Genomic DNA, 26,768 nt, shown 5'->3' with positions numbered 1-26,768 from the left:
ATGTATTTTAGGCAAAGCAGGATGAGTCTGCTGTGCCCTTGCATGATGAACAGGACAGGGCTGATCTGGCAGATCCAGATCCCCCATGGTTTGGTGGTGTTGTCCTTGCTGGATGCATCCACAAAAAAAAAAAAAAAAAAAAAAAAAAAAAAAAAAAAAAAAAAATCAAAACAAAAACATTAAATCCAGCTGCTTTCCATCCATCCCAGTTTAGCCAGAGGCTGCCTGAAGGGCAAGGCAAGGATTTCTGCCTAAAGGAACCAAAAGTTTTTGGAATCCAAAGCCCTGATGTAAGGGCAAAAGCTTCTTGCTGGCTACAGGAGTGCAGGAGTTTTTAATGTGGCTTTAGGAGCTGCAGCAGGTGTTGGGGTTCTGCCCTTTGTGGGCACCATCCCATCAGCAGCATTAGTGATCTTCCTGCAGAGTTCTGATCCTATATCTTTGGCAGTGGGGAGTTTTATTTTTTAGATGCTGGGGTTTGTGAGCTGCTTTCGTTTCATTTCATTGTGCCATTTTCCAGACACAGATAAGATCATTCCTTGATGATCTCTTTATTAACGAGCTGATGGATATTTATCTCATTAGGAGGCCAGTGTGCTAAAGCTTTACAAACTCAGGCCTTGATCTGGCCAAGCTCTGGGAATTTTCAGCCATTTAAACCTCATGGGACAAGAAATAAGAAATCCCTTTTCTTTTAAGGGTCAACTGAGAGCATCACACATCACCCAAAGCCTTCAGCAGAGACTTTATAAAAACTCCAGCTTAGCCAGTCTCTGTGATACTGATTTGGGGGTTTTTTAGGGTTTTTTTTTTTTTTTCCTTCAGGAAAACCTAAAGAAGGGGAAGGAATTAGGCAATGGGTTATTCTGGGATGTCCCCGTGCCGGAGATGAGCTCTCTCCTCCCGCTCACGTCCTCGTGCCACATCAGCAGCTGTCTGCAAGCCAAGGACACGGGGAGATGCCTATGGCTGGAAAAACAGCTCCTTCTGTATTTATTGGACTTCCTACCAGCTGGAAAATCCCAAAGATCTGCACCTCCAGGGGCTCCTGCAGCTGGGGGAAAAAGTCTTCCTGTGAAATAAATCCATGTGATGGCTAAAATGCCTCTCCTGTGATGAGGGCAGCATGGGGATGTTCCTACCCCCATGATTATTTCTCCAGACACATGGCAAGGTCAGTTTGTAGGTGTCCCATCTAGAAACCAGCAGGGATCAGGCAGAGGTGGGGAATATGGAGCTATTTATTAGAAAATGCTGCTTTTTGGGGTCAGAGCAAAAATCACCTTGATCCTCTCTGAGCTGCAAGCAGGTGGAGGTCAGGTTGTAAAAATGAAATCCGTGTTCTTGGACTTCATTTTTAAATGAAGTTTAAATCCTTCTGAGATGGTGCTTGCAGCAGGAAAACCCTGCTCAGTGATGGAGCAGGATGAGTCCAAACCCTGTAGGAGCCAGGAATCCCTGCCAGGGAATCCAGGGAAAAGCTGGAGGTGGAGATGTTGTCAGGTTTGCACAAGGGTGATGCTGATGCAGATTTGGGGGATCCCTGTGCTGGCAAACACTGGGAATGGCATTTCTGCTCCCCACAGAGATTCCCATGGCTCAGTTTGGGTGGCTTTGGATAAACCTTGCCCTGCCAAGGGCAGGCTCTGCATGGGCACTGCCATCACTACGTGAGGGCCAGAAAAATCTCAGTAGTAGGGAAAAGCAATAAAAATGAGTGTTCCTCTGGGAAAAGCTGAGCCAGACACTAATATCCTTCCAAGTGAACCAATGCCCTGGCTGATTGTGTGGCTGACAGGTTTGCTCTGCTCCTAAAATCATCTGTGTGAGGTTCAAGGCAGGATCTGAGTGCAGGAACATCTGATTCTCCTGGGATGCTGCAAAATGTCATCAGCTTAATGTCTGGTATGGCCTGTTTCCCCTAAACTCAAAGGCTTGTGGACACAATTCTTGGATTTTCTCCTCCTCTGGGAATTTGAAGTCTTTCCTGGATGTCCAGGTTGGGGTTTTTTGGCTCAGCCTGCTTGCAGACACTGCTGGGGTCCATCTGTGGTGCTGGGTGCCAGCTGCCCCCATCCTATAGCCAGCAGTGGGGTGTTCCCATTCCCTGTCCCTGCTTCAGGGGTCTGGGGTCACCCTCAGCCCAAAGGCACCTCAGAGCTGGGATGTGGACAGGGATCCTGCCCTGGGATCCTCTGAGGGCTTGAGGGCTGTGCAGGTGGGATAATCAGCAGTTTCCTTTGGCAAGAGGGTGCCAATCCCATCATTTTTCCTGTGGTTTTGTTCCCATCCATAAATGCCCAGATAACAGGATTGATTCAGTACATCCCTGACACAGCCAAGGAAGCTCTTGGGGCTGCAGGGAGAGGGAAGGGTGCCCACCACAGGGCACACGGAGCTTGGGATTTTGGAATTTTACCCCAAAGCCAAAGGAATTTCCACAGGACAAGCTGAAATCCAACCCTCCTGCCTTGTGTGTGCTTTATCATATCCTCCAAATCCCTCCCTTCAACTCCTTCTGTGAAGGCTCCAAACTTCCACAATGGAGGTAGAACAGATTTTTTTGAGCCCCTCACTCCTCCCTGCCTTTCCAAACTCCCTTTAGTGACTTCAGATATGAAAACCACAGGCACTGAACCTCCTCCATGCAGGAGAGATCAGAGATCCTTCTCATGTGAGACAGAAAATGGGCTTGTGCCATTGCTGCTGAGATTTTCGAGGAAAAAGGATCGTGAATGGTATTTAACAGTTCTGGCAATCCCTGCTCGGGGCTGCTGCAATGAGCTGGACAGAGCCAGGGGGAAATTCTTTACATTCCTGGGATTGGGAGGTGGAATTAAGGTAAAATGCTCCTGGATGAGGGCCAGGCTATCTGGAGTAGCAAAGCTTCTAAATATCACACTGGACTTGAATTCAGAGATACTTCTGGAGTGGAGTGGTGGCAGGAAGAGCCTTGGATTGGGAGTGCAGGGAGGGGAAAAAAGCCTCATTTTGGCCAGTGAATGTGCCAGACTGCAGCTAGCAGAGGTCAGGGCAGCAGGGCTGGGGCCTTTGCTGGCTCAGCAGCTCGGGTGATGTGGCAGCAGAGATGCTGCTCCCCAGGAGGGCCCTGGGGTGGTGCCAGGCAGCAAAATCTGTCCCTGCTGCTGGGGCTGGGACAGTGTGAGCTGCCCGAGGCTGTGCAGGCTGTGCCTGGCTCCTCCCTCCTGCCCTGCACCGGGCACTGATGTGCGGCTGGGCTCTGCCATGTGCAGGAAAAGTCCTGTTGGTGCTGTGGCTCACATCTGGAAAGGAGATGGAGAAAAAAGTGTAATTTAAGCTCCTTAATAGCACCAGAACTCAGGGATGCTCCTTCCTCCTCCTCTCACCAGCAATCACAGACACAGCTGGAGCTGAGAGCATGGCAACAACCATGAGCTGTGACAGTGGTGAGGGAAAACAGGGAAAAACAGGGGGAAATGAGGAAAAAGAGGGGAGAATCAGGGAAAAACAGCCACCAGCACCCACTTCTGCTCCTCTCAGAGCCCAGCAAACCCCAGATTGTCACCCTGCAGCACCATCCTACTCCTTCTGAGCTGCACCTCTGTCCCTGGGCTCATCCTTCATCCCTGCTGAGCCCAGCCAGGGGAATCATTCCCAACATCCTGGAACAGAACAGGGACAGGCCAATGTAAAATGTCCCAGCTGCCCCTTCTCAGGGTGTTTATCTGCACCCAGCCGTCACTCAGTGCAATATTTGTGCAATATTTGGTGGGTTATTTGATCTCTGGCTGCCGGATGAGCATTGATTAAAGCAGATCCCAGCGTGTGGGAGCCTCTACATCCTGGATTTCCATCTGCTCCATCCAGCAGAGCTGTTTTTCCCCCCTTTTCCCTCGGAGAACAGCGTTTTCCCCACCCCGGAGGCACCGTTCGATTGGATGGCTTTAAAAGGGACAATCTGTGTGTGTGAGTCACAGTGAAAGCCATAAAAGAAAAACCAATAAAGCCATCTGAAAAGTGCTGTTTAATGGATCGAGGCAAAGTTACTGGAAACAGGAGACAGATTGTTTCATCTCGAAATCGTTGCTTCAAGTCCATCTGCGTTTGGGAGCAAAGGACATTTATTCCTCATCGATAGCTGTCAGGAAAAAGAGATTTGAAAGGGATTTTGCCACCTTTGAAAGGAGTTGTGGGTTTCTCTGGGCTCCCAGCAGCTCTCTGAGCACATTTAAAAGCCTTTCAAGTGCTGGGTACTCTGGAAATTCAGTCCTTCCAGGGCAGAGCTTTTCAGAGACTGAAAATAATTGTCCCTGTCATAGACACAGGTGTCTGCTTGCATGGCAAATATTGGTTTTCTTAGCAAATAAAATGCTCCTGAGCCATATTCGCCTCTGGAGAGAAATGCTTCTCCACTCTCACTGTGGCTTTTCCCAGACTGAATTTTGGGATGTTGAATCCCTTTGGCTGATTTTTTCCCCCTGCACTTGGCAGGCAACACAAATGTGGGGAATGTCCTGTGGCATTGTTCCCTTTGCTGTGACCCTGTGGCAGCACTGACATCTCTGCAGGCTGTCTGTCTGTCTGTCTGCATCTGAGCTGCTGGTTGTGAAGAAGAAATGTGTTTTCAGTTGCATTTAGCTTTTGCATGTCACTGTGTTAACCTCAGCGAGCCCAACTCAAGGAGTTTTCCTGCTCTTGAGGGACTAAACCTGGCTTTCCCCACGGAGCACTGGGACTGAAGGGGTCAGGATGGCCTCAGGCCAGGCTTTTTAAGAGGTGAGTTAATCTAGAGATGCGAATTTCCTTATAAAGCTGCACCTCCAGGGACAGAGAGTCCCCCTCACTCCTTTCCTGGCCGCTTCACCCAGCCCTGGGTTAGAGCGTTGGGATTTGTGCCAGCAGCTGCCGCAGGCTCCGGCTCGTGCTCCAGCCTGACGCTGTTCCAGATGTTTTTCCCAGTTGCACACGTGGTGGGCACATGGCCGGAGCTTCCCGTGCGCTGCAGAGCAGGTGTGTGAGCCCAGGGGACACTGAGCCGGGCTGTCAGCGCCGCCTGCCTCTAAAGCCTTCCGAGTTTCTCTCCATGTACGGCACAGCTGGAGCGCTGCACATCCACCGCTCGCCCAGTTCGGCTGGGCTGTGCCTTTTGGGGGGTTTCCCCTGTGAAAACCAAGCCGGGGGTGCGGGGGGGGCAGAACTGGGGACAGAGTTTTGTCTGTGGAATATTCAAGAATAATTTTCGGTTAACAAAGAGAGGCGGGGGAGGGGGGGGGCTGTGAGCTATGCGGGGCTCCCGGCCGCCAACATCTGCCTGGCACATCTGGCCAGACGCTGGCGCACGTGGGGTCTCCCCGCTCCAGACGCTCGCGCGCCGCCACCGCCGCCCAGATGTGCGCGCCAGATGTGCGGTGAGGGGCGGGGGGGGACACCGCCGCGGCCACGCCCCCTCCCCGCTGTCAATCATCGGCGGCCACCCAATGATGACCCGCGACACATCGAGGCCCGCGACCAATCAGGGCGTGGTTGTGATTTCCATGGCAGCCGCAGCCGCGCGGCTGAGGGGAGGAGGCGGCGCGGCCGCTCCCGGTGCCGTTCCCGTTCCTTATCCTGCTCCCCATCCCGCTCCCCATCCCGCTCCCCATCCCGCTCCCGCTCCTCACCCCTCTCCCTGCCCTCTGCCATGCTGCCCGAGCGGAGCCGCGGCGGCGGAGGGGCGGCCGTGCCGCTGCTGCGCGGCTCCAGCCCGGCTCGGGGGCGGCGGCAGCAGCAGCAGCAGCAGCGCAGGTGAGGCGAGGCGAGGCGAGGGAGGTGAGGGAGGCGCCGCGCACCTGAGGGGCCCCGGGGCGGCTCCGCTCCGCACCCGGCGCTGCCCGTGCCCGCCGCGCTCCGCCCGGCCCCGCCCGCGGCCCTGCCGTGCTCAGGGCGGGGGAGCCGCGGCCCGGGCTCACAGCGGTGGGTCCCGGCGGGCCGGGCGGTCCCGCAGTGCGGCCCCGGGATGCGGCCAGGGCCCGCGGCCCAGCCCGGCCGGGGAACGGGCAAAGTTTCCCCGCGGGCGGGAGAAGCGGCGGCGGGGGCTGCCGGCGCTCAGGGCGCCTTTGTGCGGTGTGGGGAGGGCCGGCGGTGGGGCAGGGGGACACCGGGGCTGGGGCCGGGTTTGTACCTTGAGCAGGTACGGAATGGCTTGGCTGGGGAGCGAGTCTGACAGTCCTCTCCTTCCGCGGGCAGGGACACCGTCCCTGGAGCAGCTGGTTCCGAGCCCCATCAATTTTATAGTTTCACAGTTTTATAGCAGGAGATTGAGTCTGTCGCTTAGCTGGAAGTGGCTTTGCGGCCGCCGTTGCCGTTTGCGTTTGGTTTTCTGTGAATGTGCCGTGCGATTTTTTGTGGATTTGGGTGTTTTTGCTGCTGTTGAGGAGTTAGCTTCCCTGCAGTACCTCGGTGTATAACGGAGTGCTGAAATCCCTCTGAGGAGCACACAGAGAAATGCACAGAGCAGGAGCTCATCTGCTCTCAGCCTGACATTTTTCTTTTCTTTTTCCCTTTTTTCTTCTTCTATAACTTTAGAGAGCTCGAAGCCTCTGTGTGTCTCCAGTAAAATTCCTTTTGTTGAATTGTTCTCCAGTAGGAACTGTAGAACTCAACAAATAGTGTTTGTTCTTGCATAACCAGGAGCATGTTGGTAATTCCTTTTTGACCATTGTCTGTGCAAATCCTGATAATTTGCTGTATATATTATAGATGTAAGCAGAGCAGAATGGATTAAGATATTTCCTTTCATTTGAAGCAGAACTTTTTAATTATGTGGCTTGTAAAGTCATTTATAGAGGCCTTAACTGTTGAAAAATCTAAAAGTGTTGAATTTTGAGCACTTGGGTAACAAAATGGAAATGCAGGAGTATGAGCATATCTTGTTTTTACTCTTTATAATGTGCTTGTAATCAAAATAATGAAATGCTTACATAGTTGTGTGTTGTATTCCCTGATATGGAAACTTCAGATTCAGCAGTCTGTGCCAGTGAAGGTTAATTTGGTGTTTTAAATTTTTTCAGGGCTTTAGATTTAAAAAACAAACAGCCAAAAAAATGTAGGTTCAAGGAATGCAGATGGTGACCAACATTTCTATGGGTCCTGCAGCATGAACCACAGGGGAGAATTGTTCTCACCTCTGCATTCCCTGATATTAATCTTGTCCAACTTTGTTCTGTCATTCTAGGAGTTGACTGGCTTTCATTGCAGGTGATTTACTCCTTGTTTATTTGTGGGCTCCTTGTTGCATTGTGGAGTTGAATAAAAATGACTCTATTTAATTTTATTTTTTTTTTTTTTACTCTAGGATTAACGGGAGGAGAAATCTGGGGCAAACAGCTGCAGGGTTTGAAGCCCAATGAGGGCTTAAATAGCTAAAGATGGACTTGCAACTCAAGACTTTGTGATTTTTATTTTTAGCTTTGAAGTTTTTTTGCTTGGGATTTGTTTCCTTGTGCAGATTCTGATCTGTCAATTGTGGTAACACAGATCCAGTTTGGGGGAAATCATTAAGGTGATTGTGCAGAGGGATAAAAACACTTCCTGAATACTCCAATTGTGTAGGGAACAATCTGCTAAATGAGGCTGTGGTGGTTTGGGTGGCTCTGGCAGTGGGATATTTTGGATATTTTGTGGATATTTCAGTGCTGTTCCCTGGTGTTGTGCTCTGCCATTATCATGTGGTGAACACACAGAAACAACCACAGTCAAACAGCTCCTTGAAGGGGGAACTGTTATGGGAGTCTTTCCTTAAACTTTCATTTAGAGATGCTGAAAGAGCTTAGGATAGAAGTTCCTCTAAGGAAATACCTCTTCAGTTTCTAAATGTGCATTGTTTTGAGGGCGATTATTGAGAATTCCCAGGATCTGCTGCCTTTCCAGTATTTATCTTAAAAGAGAAAAAGTGAAGGGTGCAGGAAGAGGCAGGGAAGAAACTGATGGAGCTGACATTTACTTTTTAAAGTCCTAACAGCGTTTTCATTTCTCCTTCTCCAAGAGAGTGACGATGGGTAACAGCACTTTGGGATATTTTCCCATTCAATTTAGCCACTGTAAAATGAGTTTCCTTTGTAGTTTTGGGTGTAGTGGTCAGGCTGTGCATCAGAATCTTCTGTTTCTGCCGGGTGTATTTTGGACTCTGCTCCCTAAAGCCTTGGGCAGGGACGGGGGCCAGAGAATCAGGGATTGAGCAGATCTCCTGGAGAGGAAAAGGAATCCTAACAACCTGGTAGGAAGACATGAGGGGAAAGACAATTTTCCAATGGTATGGGCTCTTCTCCTGCTTCTTCTTGCTCCTATTTTTTGGCACAAAAAGCTCCTTTTTTTTGGCTTTTTGTTCTGAGGATGCCTGTGGAGCCTCGTGCCCTGTTGACACAGAGCTGAGTGTGACCTTTCCTCCCAGCAAAGTTCTCCAGAAGAGCTGAGCTCAGACTCTGGCCCTTTACATTTTTCACAGCTTTAGATTTAAACCAACCCATCATAAAGACATAAGTTCAAGGGTATGCAAATGTGTGAAAACATTTCTGTCGTTGGGAACATTTCTGCAGTGGGAACTGTAAGGGGAAGTTGTTCACTGCCCTTGGAACAAACCAGGAACAAAATAAATCCCATAAAATCTAATCTCTGCTCTTCCCAGAAGGAGATTCTGATGTGATGGTCAGAATCTGAGGCAGGAGTTCAGGCCGTGGAAACAGAGGACAAGTTAATCACTGAAAAATGCTTTATTTATATTTGGAGTTGTGTTTTATTTTGGGATGGATGATGCCACCATCAGTGCCCTCTCAGTTTAGCCCTGGAAAAGCTCTGGTTGAGCCAGGAGAAGGGAGGTGCTCCCTTCCAGAGAAAGGCCCTGGAGCTCCAGAGGGTTCCTTGTTACTGCCTGGGAATGGAGCATCTTTTTATTCCTCTGGCAGGGAATGTCTGAAACACCAACAAACCCCAAACTGCTCGAGCATCAAATACAAATGGATGACTTGCCTCTTGACTAAGCGAAAATTTTTCAACATTTTTTTGGATGAACTTGAGGAAGAAGGTCTTGACCTGCTGCATGGAAGGGGAGGGCAGGAGGATGAAGCGTGTGCAGAAGGAAACAAAGCAGGGCAGTCAGTTTTGCTGTGCTAACATCATCTGGGGTTGACTCATAGGCCTGACTTTTCTGGGCAGAAAATTCACTTACAGACAATTCTGTTTGGCTGCACTGTCTTGTGATGAAACTTGTAGATTCTAATTCTTTTTTTTTTTTTTTGAGTACCACATAAATTTTTATGGGAATTCTTTTTTTTTTTTTTTTCCTGGCATTTGAAACTTGCTGCCAAAGGCCTCTCTACCACTGTAGTCTTCTACAACTTCCTCAGCTCTGTGTTCTGTGTGAGGGGGTTGTGTTTGTTTGGGTGATTGTGGGGTTTGTTTGGGGATATTTTTATTAAAAGCTGTCTGTGCTTGTGAGCGGCACTTTGCTTTTCTCAGGTTAAAAACCCCACAAGATTTCAAAGCTCAGCTTAAACGCTGCCGAGGGCTTGCTGATTGCTCTGCTGTGATTTTGAAACGCTGTCAATTTAATTCCTGTTAACAGCAGAGCAATAATAACTTTTATAATCCTGCAGGCTGACAGATGTGCTCCAGAGCACTTACTCACGGGGAGGAGGGGAAGGTGGGGTTTGTTTGCAGAAGGGCAGAACTTCCATATGTCATCCTTATCCCAAAGAGCTTTCCTTGGAACTTCAGGCACAGAAGGGAGTTTGCTGGCTTGGAGAAGAAATTAATTTGGTGAGAGGAGCTGTTTGAGACTGCTGTTTCTGACACAAAGCCGTGGTCTTTATAGCAGTGCATGTTCCAGGTGTTGCTTCCAGGTAAAAAACCAGGACAGAAGGTCGTAGGACACTTAAATCCTGATCACCTACCTAACTTTTGCATTTGGAGAATGTTGGTGTATCTTCAGGGAGTAGGTTTTAGTTTGGAAGATGAAGTTTTGTTGTTTTGTTGTTTTTTTTTTTTTTTTTTTCTTCCTGAGGAAATTAGTTTTGTGGAATTGTGGAATTTACTCAAACTGAGTAATGGTAGGGACTGTAGGAAGTGTAAATATTTGTAGGGCTTGTGTGTTCTGTGCTGAAATGCTGTTTCACTTGGGTTAAATCTTCTCTCCAGTGGCTACTGTATCTAAAGAATTTTAAAAGATTCTGTATTATTTGTTACTTTTAAGCAGAACAATTTCCCCTTCCCTAATTTCAAGTTAGGTCTGCATGCTGAATCTTTCAGAAAAGAAACTTTGACTTTTGGTGCTATGGAAATATGAACTGCATGATTTATTTTGGTTTTGAGCTCTGTTCAGATGACCTCCACTTAAATTTCTGGGAATTTGATTTTTATTTTTTTTTAATGTTCAGATATTTAAGCTCAAGTTAAAGCAAGGAGAGGTGTGTGAGTAGAATGAATATTGTCACAGGGGATGAATTGTTCCTGTGAGTGGTGTTCTGGCCAGAGTGTGTTGGCCACTTCACGGGAGAAGGGAATTAATCTTTGAGTTACATTTGAGTTTAATTTTGGTAACAGAGACTCAAAGCTGAACTTTGAGTGGAGTATTGTGACAGCTGTTGATTGGAATAAGCTTTGTTAATGTGAAGGGCAAAACCTTCTCTTGGATGCCCTGCCAGACAAAACCACTGCTGTGACAGATTCCTGCAGGAGGAATTCCCTTCTTTTCCCCACTGCTAAGCGGCAATTCTGTCCTCTGCCTGCCAGAAAACAGGCACAGGGCTGGAGAGCTCACTCAAATCGGGAATTTCTGAGTTACCAAGTGGGTTTTAGGAGGAAAAAGTTAAGTGGATAATGCTTTGAGAGAAGCAGAGAGCAGGCAGAAGGATGTTCTCCACTCAGGGATGGAAAAGCCTGGAGGAAGCCAATCATTGAAAATGCTGGCGGTTCCTCCCTGCTTTGAGCTCCTCCCGGTTAAAAGCATCTGTGATTCTGAGTGCTCAGTGAACTATTTCAGCCCTGAACAGACAGCTCTTCCTTAAAAATTCCAGTAGTACTGATTTCTTTGGAGTTTGGGGAAGAAGAGTCAGTTTTGGGAAGAGTCAGTTTTCAGCCCACCTGATCTGAAAACCCAAAGCAGGTGAACTACAGAACACAGGTAAATGACTGTCTCCACATTAACTGTTAAAATGGGAAAAATAAAGATACAGGTGAAATTGTCCAGCAACAGAATAAAGATTTATCTAAGCCTGTGTTTGATATTTGCTATAAAACATGGCATGTTCTTAGTCCTTCTTGGAAATGGAATTCAACGGATTTTGAAACTATTAGATAAGAAACAGATAGAAAAAAGTTTCTATCTAAAAGTTTTGTTCAGACTCTTACGCATGTCTAGAAATCATCTGATTTTTTTTTCTTCTCATCTCTAGAAATGAAAATTATTTTCAAATAATGCAATTTTATGAAGCTGAATTGAAAAAGAAATAATGAGAAACCTTGATTTTATTGTGGGTATTTTGGAGTTTCAGATTTAATCTTGTGTCATCTCTTGGAAAAGTAATTTGTGTTGGTTTATCATAAAGAAATTCTGATTTTTTTCTTTTTAACTTTTTTTCCTCTGCTTGCCAGACCTTAATTTCTTTGGGCTTGGGATTCCCATGGCACGTGAACTAGAGGATAATTTGGAGTAGGAGCTCTCTGCGTGCCGCCCAAGATGGTGGGGAAGCTGAAGCAGAACCTGCTGCTGGCGTGCCTGGTGATCAGCTCGGCCACCGTGTTCTACCTGGGCCAGCACGCCATGGAGTGCCACCACCGCATGGAGCAGCACCACGGCCAGCAGCCCCCGCGAGGGGACAGCTCCGGGGCCACCCTGAGGACAGTCCCCAGCGCCAGCACCAACAGGAGCCTGCCCTACAGCAAGGACATGCCCCTGATCTTCATCGGGGGCGTGCCCCGCAGCGGCACCACGCTGATGAGGGCCATGCTGGACGCGCACCCCGAGATCCGCTGCGGGGAGGAGACCAGGGTGATCCCCAGGATCCTGGCCGTGAAGCAGATGTGGGCCAGGTCCAGCAAGGAGAAGATCCGCCTGGACGAGGCCGGGGTGACGGATGAGGTGCTAGACTCGGCCATGCAGGCCTTTCTGCTGGAGATCATCGTCAAGCACGGCGAGCCCGCTCCTTACCTGTGTAACAAGGATCCCTTCGCTTTAAAATCCTTGACTTACCTGGCCAGGATTTTCCCCAATGCCAAATTCCTGCTGATGGTGAGGGATGGCCGTGCCTCCGTGCATTCCATGATCTCCAGGAAAGTCACCATAGCTGGCTTTGACCTCAACAGCTACAGGGACTGCCTGACCAAGTGGAACAGGGCCATAGAGACCATGTACAACCAGTGCATGGAGGTGGGCTTCGAGAGGTGCATGCTGGTGCACTATGAACAGCTGGTGCTGCACCCCGAGAGGTGGATGAGGACTCTGCTCAAGTTCCTGCACATCCCGTGGAACCAGGCAGTGCTGCACCATGAGGAGATGATTGGAAAAGCAGGGGGGGTTTCTCTTTCCAAGTGAGTATGAGCTTTCACCTTGTGCTGTTCTAAAATAATGCATTTTGTGTATAAGAATCACAGCTTGGTTTCGGTTTCTCCCTTGGGCAGCTGATTTTTGATGCATCTTGAAAAGAAGTCTTTGCTAATTACCAATTATCTCAGATTGGTTGTGTGTGTGATGTGAACAAACTTTTAATGGTCAAGGCTGACTGGAATTTGAGTATCTCATATCAGCTTTGCTTTTTCTGTGCCCCCAAAATAAACCTGAGCTGTTTTATCTAGGCTGGTGTCACCCATCCTAGGCAGATCACTCATTTGATTTCAGCAACAACATTGTTGTTAATGCAAGAATGGCCTTGGAGCTGAGTTTGCCAAGAACATCCTCTTTCAGGAAACTGGGGAAACTGCTCCAAGAGAATAGAAAGCAGAGTTGGCAGCTTTTCTCCTGGCATGTGCTCCCAAAAGGACAAGCATTTTGATGAAAATTAACTTTGTTGTAAGCAAATCTTTCGTTATTCTGTAGGGCCATCTGTGCACCTGATTCAGCTGCTTTCAAACCAAAATTCAGCTCTGCTTAGGAAAACTAGAGGGGTATTGTTAAAAGAAAACCTGATTTTTTCTCTGGTTTCTTTGCCACTGTTCACAGCTGAACAACTGAAATGCAGAAGCTGTTTCATCTTTAAACTGAGAGAGAAAAATGTCAGGTTTTGACACTCCTCCTATCTTTGAATCCACCAGATTAAATTTTAAAATACTGAATAAGAAGCCCTATTCCAGCAGCAAGGCCTGCCCAGTTCAGTTACTCAGCTCCTGGATTTGGAATATTCAGGCCAAGTGCTTCTGAGTGAGAGGCACCTTGCACAGCAAGCAAGTTTAAATTTATTTAAACTCCAATTCTGAGAAATAAAAATGGGGAGATTTCATTTATTTAATGCCTAGAAACACAGATTTTCTAATACATTGTAAGGGCATTTGATTTAAAGCAAATAAAAAATTATTATCAGTGATTACAAAGAGAACTTAAAAACTCAGGTAACAATTAGATATTTCCATTGTGGAGGTTTCACATCACCATTCCCACTGAAGAAACAGCCTGCACTGTGTTCCCAGGGTTATCAGGAAGGGATCTCCTCCCTTTTTTTGGCAGTGTTGTTTGCCAGCAGATTGGAAATGTTAACCTGAAGCAGGACATTGTGATACCTCCCTGGAAGCTGATCCACATGGGAACTTTTCCCTGATTCCTGGGGTTTGTTGCTGCTTCAGCAGCACCTGAGTGGGGGTAACTTATTTTTACTCAGATAAATGGGTGGTTGCCAAGCTTTAAGTGGCTTGTAAAACATAACTGTGTCTAATGCCATTTCTAGTGAAATATCAGTGCCTTACAGCTTCCAAATTCATGTTTTTAAAAATTAATGGACCTTGAAACTCAATAACCTTACTGAATTCTTACTAATATTTCTTATTAAATCTGGTGGAATGGGATGTGAGGAGTAGAGAATACTTGTTTCTAAAAATGAAGAAAATGGATTTTTCAAAGTCAGATGTGGCCTCATGTTTTTGTGTTTTTTGTTTTTTGGGGTTTTTTTTAGTAAAAATGTGTCTTCACATTTAAGACAAATAAGTGTGGACATGTTCTTGTGGCCCTCATTTCAGTGTGGTCCCAGAGCTCTTTATATTTTATTATCTCTCAGGAGAAGATCTGGGGAAGCAATTTCTGATTTCAGGAGGCTTCTGGCAGTGGTGGAGATGGACTGAGCAATGGCTGTTATGTCTGGGTTTATCTAATCAAATGCCCTTGCAGCAGGTGGTGACATTTGGTTTTCAGTTGCAGGATTTGATAATGATCTCAGTGACTCAGGCTGCAGAAAACCCAGTGAATATCAAAACATTAAATGTTGTGTGTTTATGGGATTCCAGTTGAAATTGAGCTTGGGATTTCCCAGTTTGATGCCCTGTTCCAGTTCAAGCCTGCTGGGTTTGGCGTTCCCAGCTGTGATATTGTGTAAAAACTTCTGGAAACAAGCAGAGCTCTCTGCTTTAATCATCTTTCACTCACCTGAAGGACCTCCAGGTCCTGCAGACAGACTCAGCATCCACTTCACATTGATGCTGCTGGCTCAGGTCCAGCCTAAGATCCTGGAGGTGTTTTAATTGTTGGAGATATTTTTTGAAAAGAAATCTGACAGTTTTTTTGTCATTTTGAGTTATTTAAAAACATTTTGATAGAAACATCACAGCATCACTAAAAGATCTTTATAACAATGCTGTTACTTGCTAATAAATGTTTAGAATTCATTTCTCACGCCTTATTTTGATTTTTTTTTTCCAGGAACACTGCAAGGGCTGTAGGGATGTGCAGTGCAGGGTCTGTAGGAGTGTGAATTTTCTGTGGTTTGAAGTCCCTGCCAACGTGGCTGTTGAAGAAATGCATTATGGACTCCATGCTCTGACCAGGATTGTTAATTGAGCTCTGGCATTTGCCTAAGTGAAAGCAGCTGTGCTGACCACTGATGTAAAGAAATGTCAACCCCTCTAGAGCAATTTTTATTAGGTTTATTATGGAAATAGCTGTCCAGGCAGAATTACTTCAGAATTTACTATATTTAGCACACAGCTCTCGTTTGATTCTGGTACAGATGCAGAATGATTTGGGGTTAGTCCTGTGTGCTCCAGCTGCTCTCAAAGCTGAAACTCTTCCTAGAGCTGGAATTGCTGCCATATAACCGATTTCCCCAAGAATTGATGTTTCCTTGTTTTTCTGTTTGGATTTTTACATTTTTCTTTCCTCCTTTCCCCAGTCTGTCTTCCCTCACAGTCCTCATAAATTCCTTATCTGAGGAATCTTTCCCACAAATTGTTCTATTTTCCTTCTCACAAATGATTTTATTTTCCTTCCCACCTTAATTGATAGGACAGAGGAGGATTAAATCAGACCAAATATGGAGCAGTGGATGTTTTATCAGTGCTTGGGAGCAGCTAAATGTACTCCCTGCTATCAATCACCAGGAAATGTTTCATGCTCAGGGTATTGTTAACAAAGACTAAAATGACAGAGGGACAAAATACACATTTAAAATTTGACATGAGGATGAGGAACAAACCAAAAGGTCTTAATGCTACTGAAGAATAATTGGTTGGAATGGAAAATATAATTTTCTTTTCTCCTTCCCCAGGGTTGAAAGATCCACAGACCAGGTGATCAAGCCAGTGAACGTGGAAGCCCTGTCCAAGTGGGTGGGGAAGATCCCAGCTGACGTCCTGCAGGACATGCCAGTGATCGCCCCCATGCTGGCCAAGCTGGGCTACGACCCCTATGCCAACCCCCCCAACTATGGGAAGCCAGACCAGAAAGTGGTGGAAAACACCAGGAGGGTAAGGCTTTTGTGTGTGCACTTATTAACTGGAGTCTTGTGTTTGGGCTGAGCGTTTGAAGGCTGTTTCTGATACTTTTTGCTGCTTCACAATGTGTTTTCTTTGGGGGAAAATGAAATAACTCTTTGGGGCCTCCAGCTGTCCTCCTTAGTGTGTGGAGCTGAACCTCTTGAGAGCTGCCCAGAAAGTTGGGGAGCTGGTTACCAGTGGAAAAAGCTTTCTTGTCTGCATTTCAGGCTTGATGGACGAGCTCAGCTTTTTATAAATGAGGCTTGGCAGAAGCTCTGTCACAAAATCACACCCCAGACCCTTGGTAGGGTTTGAAAAATGACCCACAGAAAACAGCCCACGATGATCAAAATGTCTGATTTTCCAATTCTTTGGAGAACAACCCAAAGATGGAGAAAGGTCTGGTGCTAATTAACCTAAACTTAAGGATTTGAGTCTGAATTTAATGTTGTTGCAATTTGAGTAGTTGGGCTGTAGAGCTGTTTATCCCTGGGGGTATCCATTGAAAAAAAAAACTCATTACCATTGTTGGAAATAGAATTAATAACTCTGCTTCTGTTCTTTTGGGCATGTATAGTTTATTAAAAGAGGGTGACTTTTCCTGCCGCAGCAGAGTAATCAGGGGGAAAAAATTGAATTAAACAATTTAAAAGGACTGTCTTCCACCAGCCTTCTGATTTTGAAAATGCTTGGAATACTGATGGGATAGATAAGAATGAAAAAGGAATTGGGGTTTGTGAAGTCTCTAAACACTTCTGCATTATTTCTTTTCAGAAAAAAACGACATTAATTATTAATCAATGTATTAAAGGCTGTCAGGTTGATTGTTTTAATTCATAGCTGATAAAGTAACCCACCCTTTTTGGTTACAATTAATAAGTTCCCTGTTTTAAAAGGCTCACAAGCAAATGAACTTTTCTGCACTCAGTTAAAATAAATGATCAATACTAGAAATTGCAAATTGTATTGGTTGTGTCTTGCTGATAAAACTGACACAAGTTTTTACAGCCTGCTGACCTTTCTGGGGCCTCCACCTGTGTGGGGCAAGTTCAGGCCAAGCTGTAAAATTATCTGGATTTCTGTCTCTTCTTGAAATGGATTTGATTTCAAAATACAAGAGAAGAATTCAGGTAATAAACAAAATCAAGAACATCTCTCTAAGGAAATAAAAACCTAATTTCAAAGGCTGACTGAGGCTTTTTCCAAGTTTGCTTTGAAGGATAATTTGTTTGTTTAATGATGCTAAGAGCAGCTGTTAAAAACTGAAGCTGATCTAAATATTGCAGACATATGGAACACTCATTAATATTTTGGCTGCTATTTTAATTTAATAGCTTTACTTACAGCCCCAGACAGCATTTTAATTTTGTTGTTTATTGTAGTACCCAGTATATATTTTTCTAGTAACTTGTTCTTTGCCAAAATTCCATTTGCATGTCTGGTTTGTGCAGATAAAATGAGGGAGTTCCGGATGAATGTTAAAAGCAAGAGAGTACAAGATGGTTCATCTTCAAAATTTAGAATGTTTCTTTAAAAATAGAGCAACATGAAGATTTCAAACCGTTTCAGACTGTGATGTGTGAGTTTGGCCCATCAGAGACTTGTGGGGTTTCCTTTCTCCTGCAGGAACCTGTGCTGATTTATTCCTTGCTGCTGCAGCCTGGAGAAAAAAAGCATTTATTTAAAGGGATAAAATAAATACATCTGGGGTTTTCCAGCCTTTTGGAGCTGGCACTTGGCAAGTTAAATGTGTTCCTGTGTACTCTGAGCTGGTGAATTTGTAAATCACTGTAGCACTACTTTTGCTCTTCAACTTCTTCACCTGGGATAGCCTTTCACAGAGTTTTGTACTGGATATCTGGAATATGGAATGTGGATGAAGCTGGCCAAAGAAAAACTTTCCAGAATTGCTTTTCAGTGCATAATAAGAATATCTGGATCTTGTTTGTAGCCATTTATTGGCTCGTTTTGTGTTTGGAATCAGCTCTCCCATGTTTATATTTATATTTGTGGTCTCCAAGACTTTAAAGGGAACACAGAACTTGAATTGTACTCATTGGAAACAGATAAAGTTTAGACTTCTAAAGCTGAGCAAAATCCATCCCTTCTTGGAAAAGACCACAAATTGCACTTAACAGTGAAAATAATACTCAGGAATTTAAAGCTGCTGCTCTTAATCGTGAAAGTGAGAACCAGCAGTGTAAGAATTCCTAAAACAAGGGCTGGTACTGGAGAAAAATGGAAATAAATGGCTGGTGTGGTGCAAAATACTAGTTTTCCTAAGCTTTCTGAACACTCCAATGCTGTTCTTTATTCCTCTTTTCTCCTTTTCTGTCCCCTGCTGGTAACTTCCAGACGTACAGCTTAAATATCTTGGGTTTTTTATTCAGTCTAGAGACAAAATGATGGTTTTTTCCAGCTAAAGGACAGTGCTTAAATTAGAAATGCTACCTCCTTGTAGGTAATACAAGAGAAGCAATTCTGTCTGCTAAATTTGGATTTTTCACTTGCCTGTTACCTGTGTAGGACACCAAAATGCTGAGGTTTGGTTTCTGTGCTCCTGCAGCACAGCACAGCAATAACAAGAAGCAACAACCTGGGTTTGTACTTTGGCATCTCTGATTTTGTTTGAGGAGCCAACAGAGCACGAAGGGAAGTTCATCTCTTGTTGTGTTGCTCTCCCAGTGCTGTGGTAGGAAATAAAACATCTCTGACAGGATCTGCACTGGGCCAGCCACGAGTTCAACAGATTTTTTCTGATGTTTTCACTAACAAAGCCATTAACTTTTTTGTTTCTCTCTGTTTTCTGTTAAGCCTGACAATATTATCTTTCCTGACAGTTTCTCTTGTCTCAGTTAAGGAATGCAGAGCAGAGAGAGCAAAGTCTGGCCAGGGTTTGTGCTGCTCAGCAGATCTCTGCATGTGACCTCTCCAAGGAGGGAATTTTGCCTTCATGGAATATGTTGTGGTTTTCTTGTAATTCTGTTGCTGAGCTGTTAATTTATCACTGCAAGGGTTCCTTCCTTAAAGATACATAATTATTTGTTGTTCCCCCCGCCTTGAGTTTTAACGAATTCTACATCCTGAGCAGAAAGGAAATCCACATCCTGAAGTAAATGAAGTTTTCATCTGCAAATTGTGCAGAAAATGCAAATAATTGTTTGTGAGCCAGTAACCCAATCTCTATGGGGTGAAATACAAAAGTGCTTCACTCCTCATTAGAACAGTGTGTGATATGTCCTTACCAGTCCAGTGAGATGGTGTAAAAGTGGATTTGAGCAGTTTCCAGAGGAGGAGAGAGAGCAGCTCCCAGCTGCAGAGCTCTGCCTCCTGCCCAGGAGAAGCTGCATTGTTGTGTTATGGTTGGCACAGTGGTTTCCTCTCCCATCTGTAATGAATTACATCAGATTTTCTTTGGCACGTCCTTCCCGCTAAATAAATTTGTGTGCTTGGAATACACACTCCAGTAAGTTCTTTTAACTTCTTCATGGAGCTGTGCTCCCTGTCCTGGAGAGATCCAGAGCTGGAAGTGACAGAATTCCAGAGAAAGAGCCGTGGTTTTCACCAGGACTGTTCAAATCCTGAGGTCCTTCCACTGACAGCCCAGAGCTGTTCTCCAGCTCTGCTTTATGCTCAGCTGATGGCAACACCTAGAGATGAAAACAGACTTTACTCACTCCAGTCTCATGCCTGGTTTGAATTGTGAGGAACCATCTCCTGTTCAGAGTCAAAACATCCGTGACAACCAGGATTTCAAGAGTTTGTCTTGGAGATTTTAATGGCAGCAGCAATCTCTGATAAAGGTAAAAGGTGTATTTATCCTAAGGGATGAGGATAACTGTGCTGTCAGAGGTGTTTGAAGGCCCAGCTGCTCAGGGCATTCCCTGCATCTCCATTTTCACTGATTAACCTGATCATAAAGGCATTTGGCTTTTTGGGTGTTTTCTATGACATTTAAGACAGAAATTTGGGGGTTATTCCATCTTTCTTGTGACCACAACAGCACAGACCCTCTCGTGTCCTCCAAATTTGTTTGATATTCCCTTTAGTAGGTGTTTCTTCCAACATGTGGATTCCCAACTGCATAGTTTCTCTCCAGAGGTGCTGCTATCTCATTTTTACAATAAAAACAAACCTCCAAACCCTTTAACTCTGCATAAATGTGATAAATAATGCATAAAGAGAGTTATTCCCAACCAAAATGGAAAGTGAGGTGTGGTTGCAAGCTGCCTTTTGGCAGACATTGCTGGGCCTGTGTAAGATCCTGCTCCCTGTGTTGTCCCTCCTGGATAAACATTTACATCTCACATGGCCCTTCCTTGGCAGGTCCAGCAGAGCTGAAGAATTGTGTAAACCTTTAAAGCTGCCTTAAAAGTTCAGGAAAATCTGAAAGATGAGGGTCCCTCCATGTGCTGTGGAGTGGTTCTAGAAAGGGGCTCAGCTCTGCTTTTGCCAGTGTTCTTCATTTGATTATTTATTTTCTTTTACCATTAATTTTCAACAGCCTTATACTCTGCAACTTGGATGTTTTAAAGTTTACCAAGCCCAAGCACACTTGGTTGCAGGGTGACTTTTACACAAAAAACTCCATTATTTATGTGTACTGGAACTGACCAAATAAAATGGGACTCTTTCCAAAGCAGACAGGAAAGTGGGTGAAAAGAAATGCTTTGATCCTCTATAAAAAAAGAATTATAGGTTACACTTCTGTTCTGAAGTTCTCCCTGTGTGTTTAAAGGGGTTTTCTCAGACAACTGGATGTGAAACTTGTTTTCTGATCTCTTTTTGAGAATAATATCCATTCAGTTTGGCTATAAGAATGTGTTATGGTTTTTTAATAGAACAGCTTGAATACTGAACAAGAAACTGACACAGGCCTCAGATCCCCCTCTTCAGGAATTCCATTTGAACTTGCAGAATAATTCCCTTAGAAATGGTAAACAACATTTCTTCTCAATTTGACTGAATTCTTGCTTAGACTGGAAATAATTCCAATATCCTGCTTCTGTCTCTCTAATGCCACTGTGAGTGATGTGTTTTACACTTACAAATTGGTCAGAGAAGAATTTGGAATCTAAAGCCTCTTTAATTTCTTTGGCTGCAGACGGAGTCATTGTTTTTAGACTTTCTGGACTGATGTTGATCCCTGGCTTTTGATTCAAAAGGGACCATTATGTTTTTGGAACTACTTTAAAACAGTTTTTATGCAGTCTCCTCCTGACAAAACCAGCCCTTAGGTAATGTCAGTTCTGAACCAAAATTTGTGTGTTAAACCTGATCTTGGGCCTGCCTCTGCTTAGATTTGCCTTAGTAAATTGTGCTGTGTAAATACTGATATTTTCATCTGAATATAATATGAAATACCCTCAAAACATTTGCTTTCCAGGGATATTATTCTTCTTAAAATTGCTGGTCTTGGCTATCTGCTGTCAGATGTTTATTAGGGGTGAATGCTGTTCCTGCAAAGGTGAAGCAGACACAAATCTAGATATGTAATACAAAAATTAGACTGAGTCATAACTGCAGGAGAAGGAAAGGAGGATTCTGGAGAGACAGCCTTGGTCCTTCTGGCTCTGAATCAGTCACAAAGTGCTGTCACCATCAGGATTAATTGTTTTTAAGGATTCCCAGAAATGGTGAAGGTTCCTGTCTGTTCCTTCCAACATCAGCAGCACCTAACAAAAAATCCTGATTTTTCCTGCAACCCTTCTGTGGCATTTTGCTGTGACCATGTTGTTTTATAACTTCCATTCCTGTTCTCCAGGACACAACCTACATTTTAATGGTTTAGATAGAAGCAGAAAATGAGAAATCCTCTCCTTGATTTATAAATATTTATTGTGGAGCCAGGCTCCAATAGGCACACACTGAATTTCTGCCCAGGGTGACTTTCCTTAATGTTCCCATGGCAATGCCAGTGGCCCCTGGCTGAATACAGATGTTCCTATTTGATCTAAACCATGGAATATCAGAGTGCCACAATGTGTGTGTGTGGTAATTCCTGCTTTTAGTGAATGCCTGGACCCCAGGGATGGATTGGGATGGGAATCCAATCTCAAATCCATCTCCTGAGTCACAGGAAATTCGGAGCTGACTCAGCTGCAGTCCCAGGCCACTGCAGAATATTGACAAGCCAGGCATGGCTTTGTGCTCTGGTCATCTGCACAGGGGAGAGCAGAGAAAATTGTCATTAACATCCCCTGACTTCCTGCAGCTCCTTCCTTTGACGCAAAACAGGGAGGGCAGCTCAGAGCCAGGCTTTGGAGGAGCCCCATCTGCATTTCATGGCTTTAGGGAACTTCTCTGAGTGGGTTTGGTGTGACCCCATCTCCATTTCATGGTTTTAGGGAAATTTTCCAAATAAGTTTGTGCCCCTTTTTAATTTTTATTTTGAAATGATTACACAAGACCACCATCAGGACATTGGGATGATCAGTCTTTATGCTTCAGTAGACAAGATGGTAAAGCTCTTCAAGTATACTTCTGTTTTGGAAAAAAAAAGAACAGAATACTTTTTTTTTATCCTCTGAAATGTTTATTCTCAGAAGTAAAGAGCTTTTAAAAATTATCCTCTAGAGAGAAGACAATATGTTGCCAAAATATTTAATTCTAACATTCTAGCATTAGTGGATGCTAAAAACACAAAAAAACCCTTTTTTTTCTTTTTTTTTCTTTCCCTTAGCAAGCTCTTCAGCATTTCAAACAATAGTGAATGAGGGCTTTGAGTAGTATAATTTTTTGTTTGTTTTTCCAGGTCTATAAAGGTGAATTTCAGCTTCCTGACTTCCTCAAAGAAGTGCCACAGGTACAGTATTGAATTAATTTCCTTTTTGTGGGTGTAGCAGCAAATGATAACAAACAGCCACTTCTTCATGAGCTTGATTTTCTGACTGATGGCAAGATTTGTTGATTATCCATGAGGTGGAATCCTGAATTCAGCATCCCAAACCTCTCCTCATTCCATGTGTAACTCCAGAGTTAAGAGTGATGTTTGTCAACCTGAGCTGCCTGAATATTGCTGTGAAATGGAAGGAAAAAAATGAGCCTCTTTTCTGGACCAAACTGCAAACTTTCTTACTTGTAGAGGAGCTTTATCTTTTGTTATCTTGGTTTAAAGCAATTCTAGTCCAGAGGGCAGAGTTATAAGTACTGAAGGTTTTAAAAGTAAATAGAGATGTTATCAAAGTCAACAAACTCAGCCATGGATAGAGGTGGTGTTGATTTAATAGTCAAGTGTGCTATGGAACTTCAGGTTTTACTGAAAATTCACAATTTGGTACCCCCAGATGCTGTTCATTGTCATCAGCTCCCTAAGGGACCTCCAAAAACAAAACAAAAATAAAATCCCTTAATGTGAAGCTCTCAAAGTGTAGGATCATGTGGGTATCACAGAACTGTAAAATCCCAGAATGGTTTGGGTTGAAGGGACTTTAAAAACCATTTTTTCCACCCCTCTGCCATGGGCAAGGACAACTTCCGTTATCCCAGGTTGCTCCACGCCCTGGCCTTGGACATTTCCAGGGATGGGACAGGTTAAAAACACCCAGGACTCTACCACAGAGAAAGCCTTTTGACTTCTCCATTTGTTCAAATAAAAATTGACTTGATTAAAAAGGAAAACTGATTTCTTTTGTTCCAGCCAAAGAAGACAATAGAAAGGAAGTCTCGTGGCAAGATAAAATGAACGTGGATCAGTAAAGTGGCATAGCTGTAGTGTGTGTTTCATGTTCTCAGAAAATAACCCAAATCTTTCTGAGCAGCCTTTGTGTGATCTCTTAACGTGGGCTTGGCTTTCTCCTGCCTGTTTGCCTGCTTGGATCACTCAGTGCTCCTGCTTTGCTCAGCTCTGGACAACCATCCCAGCCCTGTTGCTGCCAGCATTGTCCCTGTCACTGAGTCTGTGCTCCATGTGTGCCACTGCTGGGGTCACTCCTGGGGCTTCCACATGGGATTGTGCTGGGATTGCAGCATTAGCCACGGATAAAGCTGCAGGAATAGGCTGTGCCTTACTAAACAGGAGGGGAAATATTGCTGAGGAGGATTTGTAGGAAAGGCAGGGAGATCCTTCAGAACTGATCCTTCAGAATTGATGGTGTGCTAGCAAAAAACATCCTTGATTTTGAATAAATCCTGGGTTAAATCCTTTAAATTCTTGTTTGCATAGAATATCAGTTAAATTATGCTGTTTGTGGTTTTGAATTATCCCAGGATACCTAAAAGAACTTGATAAATTCCTTCTTCACTCCATAGGATAGGGAAGTTCCTGCTAAATTCCAGGAGGTGGATTTATACAATTAGCTTAGTTTAAATACAGGATTTACCAAAATATGAGCAGATTTATCCATAGCAAAGAAAAACCATCTAAAAGACAAAAGTAAACACTGTGGAAGAGTGAAAGAGTATTCCTTAAACCATAAAAACTTGATCAAATTGATGCTGATAGTGTTCTCTTTTAGTATTAACACAATGTAACTAATCAGCTCAAAGGTTTGGGGAATAGACATTGGTACTGATATTTTTGTCCTCTAATATAAAATAGCTAATTTAATTTTAATTCTTTTTTTTGACAGACTGAACCTATGGAATAGAAGATAAAATGGACATTTCTTGCACAGAAGGTAATAAAAGAGCATTGCAGTTCTGTTCATTTGTTGCTCTTAATTTAAGATTTTTATCTAACTTCTGTAACTCCATAGGTAAGATAAATATGAAGTTATGTTTTTTAAAGGAAACTGCTAAAGATGAGCTGGCTTGAAATATTTAACATCTCAGAGCCACTATTCAAAAAGCTGCATTTTAGTCACTGAATAAACAGTGACAAAATTTTGCAGGGAGCTGAGTAAATTCCAGACCAGTTAAGGAAGGAGTGATTTCCTGTGTTGATGCAGGATTTTTACTTGTCAGCCCTGCTATCAGATGTTCTGGCCTAACAACAAAAGATGGCAAAATTTAAATCCAGTTTATAAATAACCCAAAGCAATGTGCCCTACAAATATCCCCAAAAATACATCCTTATGTGGCCATAAATATAAACACCCTAAATATAGCCAAAAGCATTGCTCTGTGTAGAAATAATGGATCTAAAAGGTTCCCAGAGATGAATTACAGGCCTTCACTGTGAAATCAATAGAGAAACCATCATCTTTTCACACAGTCAATGTTAAAATGACTAAACAATCAACCTCATTTTGCCACTTAGCTCTGAAAAATGGATTTCAACTTGCAATATTTCTGTCTAAAGCTGCTGCCCAGTTTCTGAGAAACCAAACTGGGAACTTCCCAGCAGTAACTTCCCACTGGCTCACAAGGGTTTGGGATATAAGTGGAAAATCAATATAAATTTTTTTTTTTTTTTTTTTTTCACTATGCTCCAAGCAGTCTCTCTAATGATAAAGGATGGACAAAGCAGCCACATTCCTTACAGGAATGGGATTTGTCTTGGCAGTGACTTTCCACCTGCTGAGACAACAGTGGCTGCTTTTCATTCTGCATTATTTGTAATTCCAAAACGCTGTCCAGGATAAAAAAAATGCTGTACCAAGAAAGCTCCAACATAACTTTATTTCTTTTTCCTTAGAAGATCAACTGCTGCCTTTTCCATGGGAATGATCCCTCAGGCCTTGTCCCCCTGGGATCAGAGGTGTGCTGCTCATGACCTGCTCTCTTCAGAATGTTCTCTTCTGTTTCTTTCATCCTCTTTTTGTTCCAAATTTTGCTGTTGTGAGCGCATGTAAACCTGTTAAAAAACAAACAAACAAAAAAAAATCACTGATGTTAATGTAGAACTGCATTACATTCGCACAACTATTTTTTATGTTTTAAATTCAAAAGCAATGCCTGTCTCTGAAATTGCTCCTCTGTTTTAATTACAGGGCTCCATCTTCAAAGATTTTTTTTGTTTTGTTTCTTGTAGCAGTTTGGTTTTAAATGTACGAAGCTTTCAAGAGTGGTCTGTGCTTGTCCTGAAAGATTTTTGGTGGAACAGTTGTTTGTTTTATTCATATGTGGAAAATGTTAAATATCTTTTATTTAAAGAAAAAAAAAAGTTGATAAATTACATGTACAATTACAATTCAATGATCTTTTGTATTTTATTTTTCAAAATAAATGCTTTAAATGTGATTTTTGTTTATTTATTAATTAACAGGTTTGCTTCCAAATTAAGATTTAAATAATTCAAGGTATTGATGTGTTAGTTATAATTCAAGATATTGATGTGAGGGGAGATACGATTTCATGTCCTGAGTTTGGATCTTATTTTAAGGTTTGCAATTTAATGCTTTTTGTCTGCTTTTAATAGCTGAGTGAAGAAATAGTAAATTGGAGTGTCCCACTGAGAGGTATAAGGTGAGATTTGTTTACTGCAGGAAGAAGTAGGTAATTTTTAGACTCTTGAATTTGTTCCTCAAAAGCAATTTTGTTCAGAGATGCTCTGCTGGGGGGAAACTGATGCTGTGAGTCGTATCCTGAAGTTTGGACCTTTAGGAAAGGATGTGGAACATTATTATTTCCATAAGGTACTTTTGGGATGGTTTTTGTCTCAATTCCTGCTCCCCTCGGTGGTTCAAGGTGATGAAGGCGGTTTCAACCTTCCCCGCTGGTTTTGAGGCGAATTCTTGCCAAAATATTTGTCTTTCCTCGGATTCTGGATCTGACAGAGTTTTGCTTTTCCCCCGTTTCTGTGTTGCTCGGTTTGTGATGACTGTAAAGCCAGAAGAGCTCTCGGTTACCCCGAGGAAGGAGCATTTCCCTCTCCTCCCCACCCGCGGTGCCGGGGCCTCCCCCGCTGGGCCGGGGCCTCCCCTGGGGCCGGCCGAGAGCAGCGCGGCCGCTAATTGCCCCGGCTCATTAACGCCGGCCAT

General features: G+C 44.0%; 1 protein-coding gene across 7 annotated transcripts; it reads left to right on the top strand.

The window, feature by feature from the left end:
• Positions 1 to 5,697: 5,697 nt before the first annotated feature.
• TPST1 (tyrosylprotein sulfotransferase 1) lies at positions 5,698 to 26,653 on the top strand. 7 transcript variants are annotated; one of them, XR_014591410.1, is made up of 7 exons: positions 5,698 to 5,766; positions 11,608 to 12,543; positions 15,699 to 15,897; positions 22,661 to 22,711; positions 23,546 to 23,621; positions 24,477 to 24,524; positions 25,484 to 26,653. XR_014591410.1 is itself a non-coding variant. In XM_083875239.1 (5 exons), the coding sequence occupies exons 1-4, from the start codon at positions 11,693 to 11,695 to the stop codon at positions 23,588 to 23,590; spliced, it is 1,146 nt and encodes a 381-aa protein (XP_083731365.1). In that variant the 5' UTR covers positions 11,186 to 11,692; the 3' UTR covers positions 23,591 to 23,600; positions 24,477 to 24,524. The 7 variants fall into 7 exon arrangements, 3 of the variants coding, with proteins under 3 accessions (XP_083731365.1, XP_083731367.1, XP_083731366.1); XR_014591411.1 differs by lacking the exon at positions 5,698 to 5,766 and adding an exon at positions 6,130 to 6,151; XR_014591412.1 differs by lacking the exon at positions 5,698 to 5,766 and adding an exon at positions 8,503 to 9,857.
• The last annotated feature ends 115 nt before the right edge of the window (positions 26,654 to 26,768 follow it).

The sequence above is a fragment of the Zosterops lateralis genome, assembly GCF_965231275.1.
Source record: "Zosterops lateralis genome assembly, chromosome: 19".
Classification (NCBI taxonomy): Eukaryota; Metazoa; Chordata; class Aves; order Passeriformes; family Zosteropidae; genus Zosterops; species Zosterops lateralis.
Note: the sequence above shows the minus strand (reverse complement) of the source record. Positions and strands in the feature narration are given on the sequence as shown.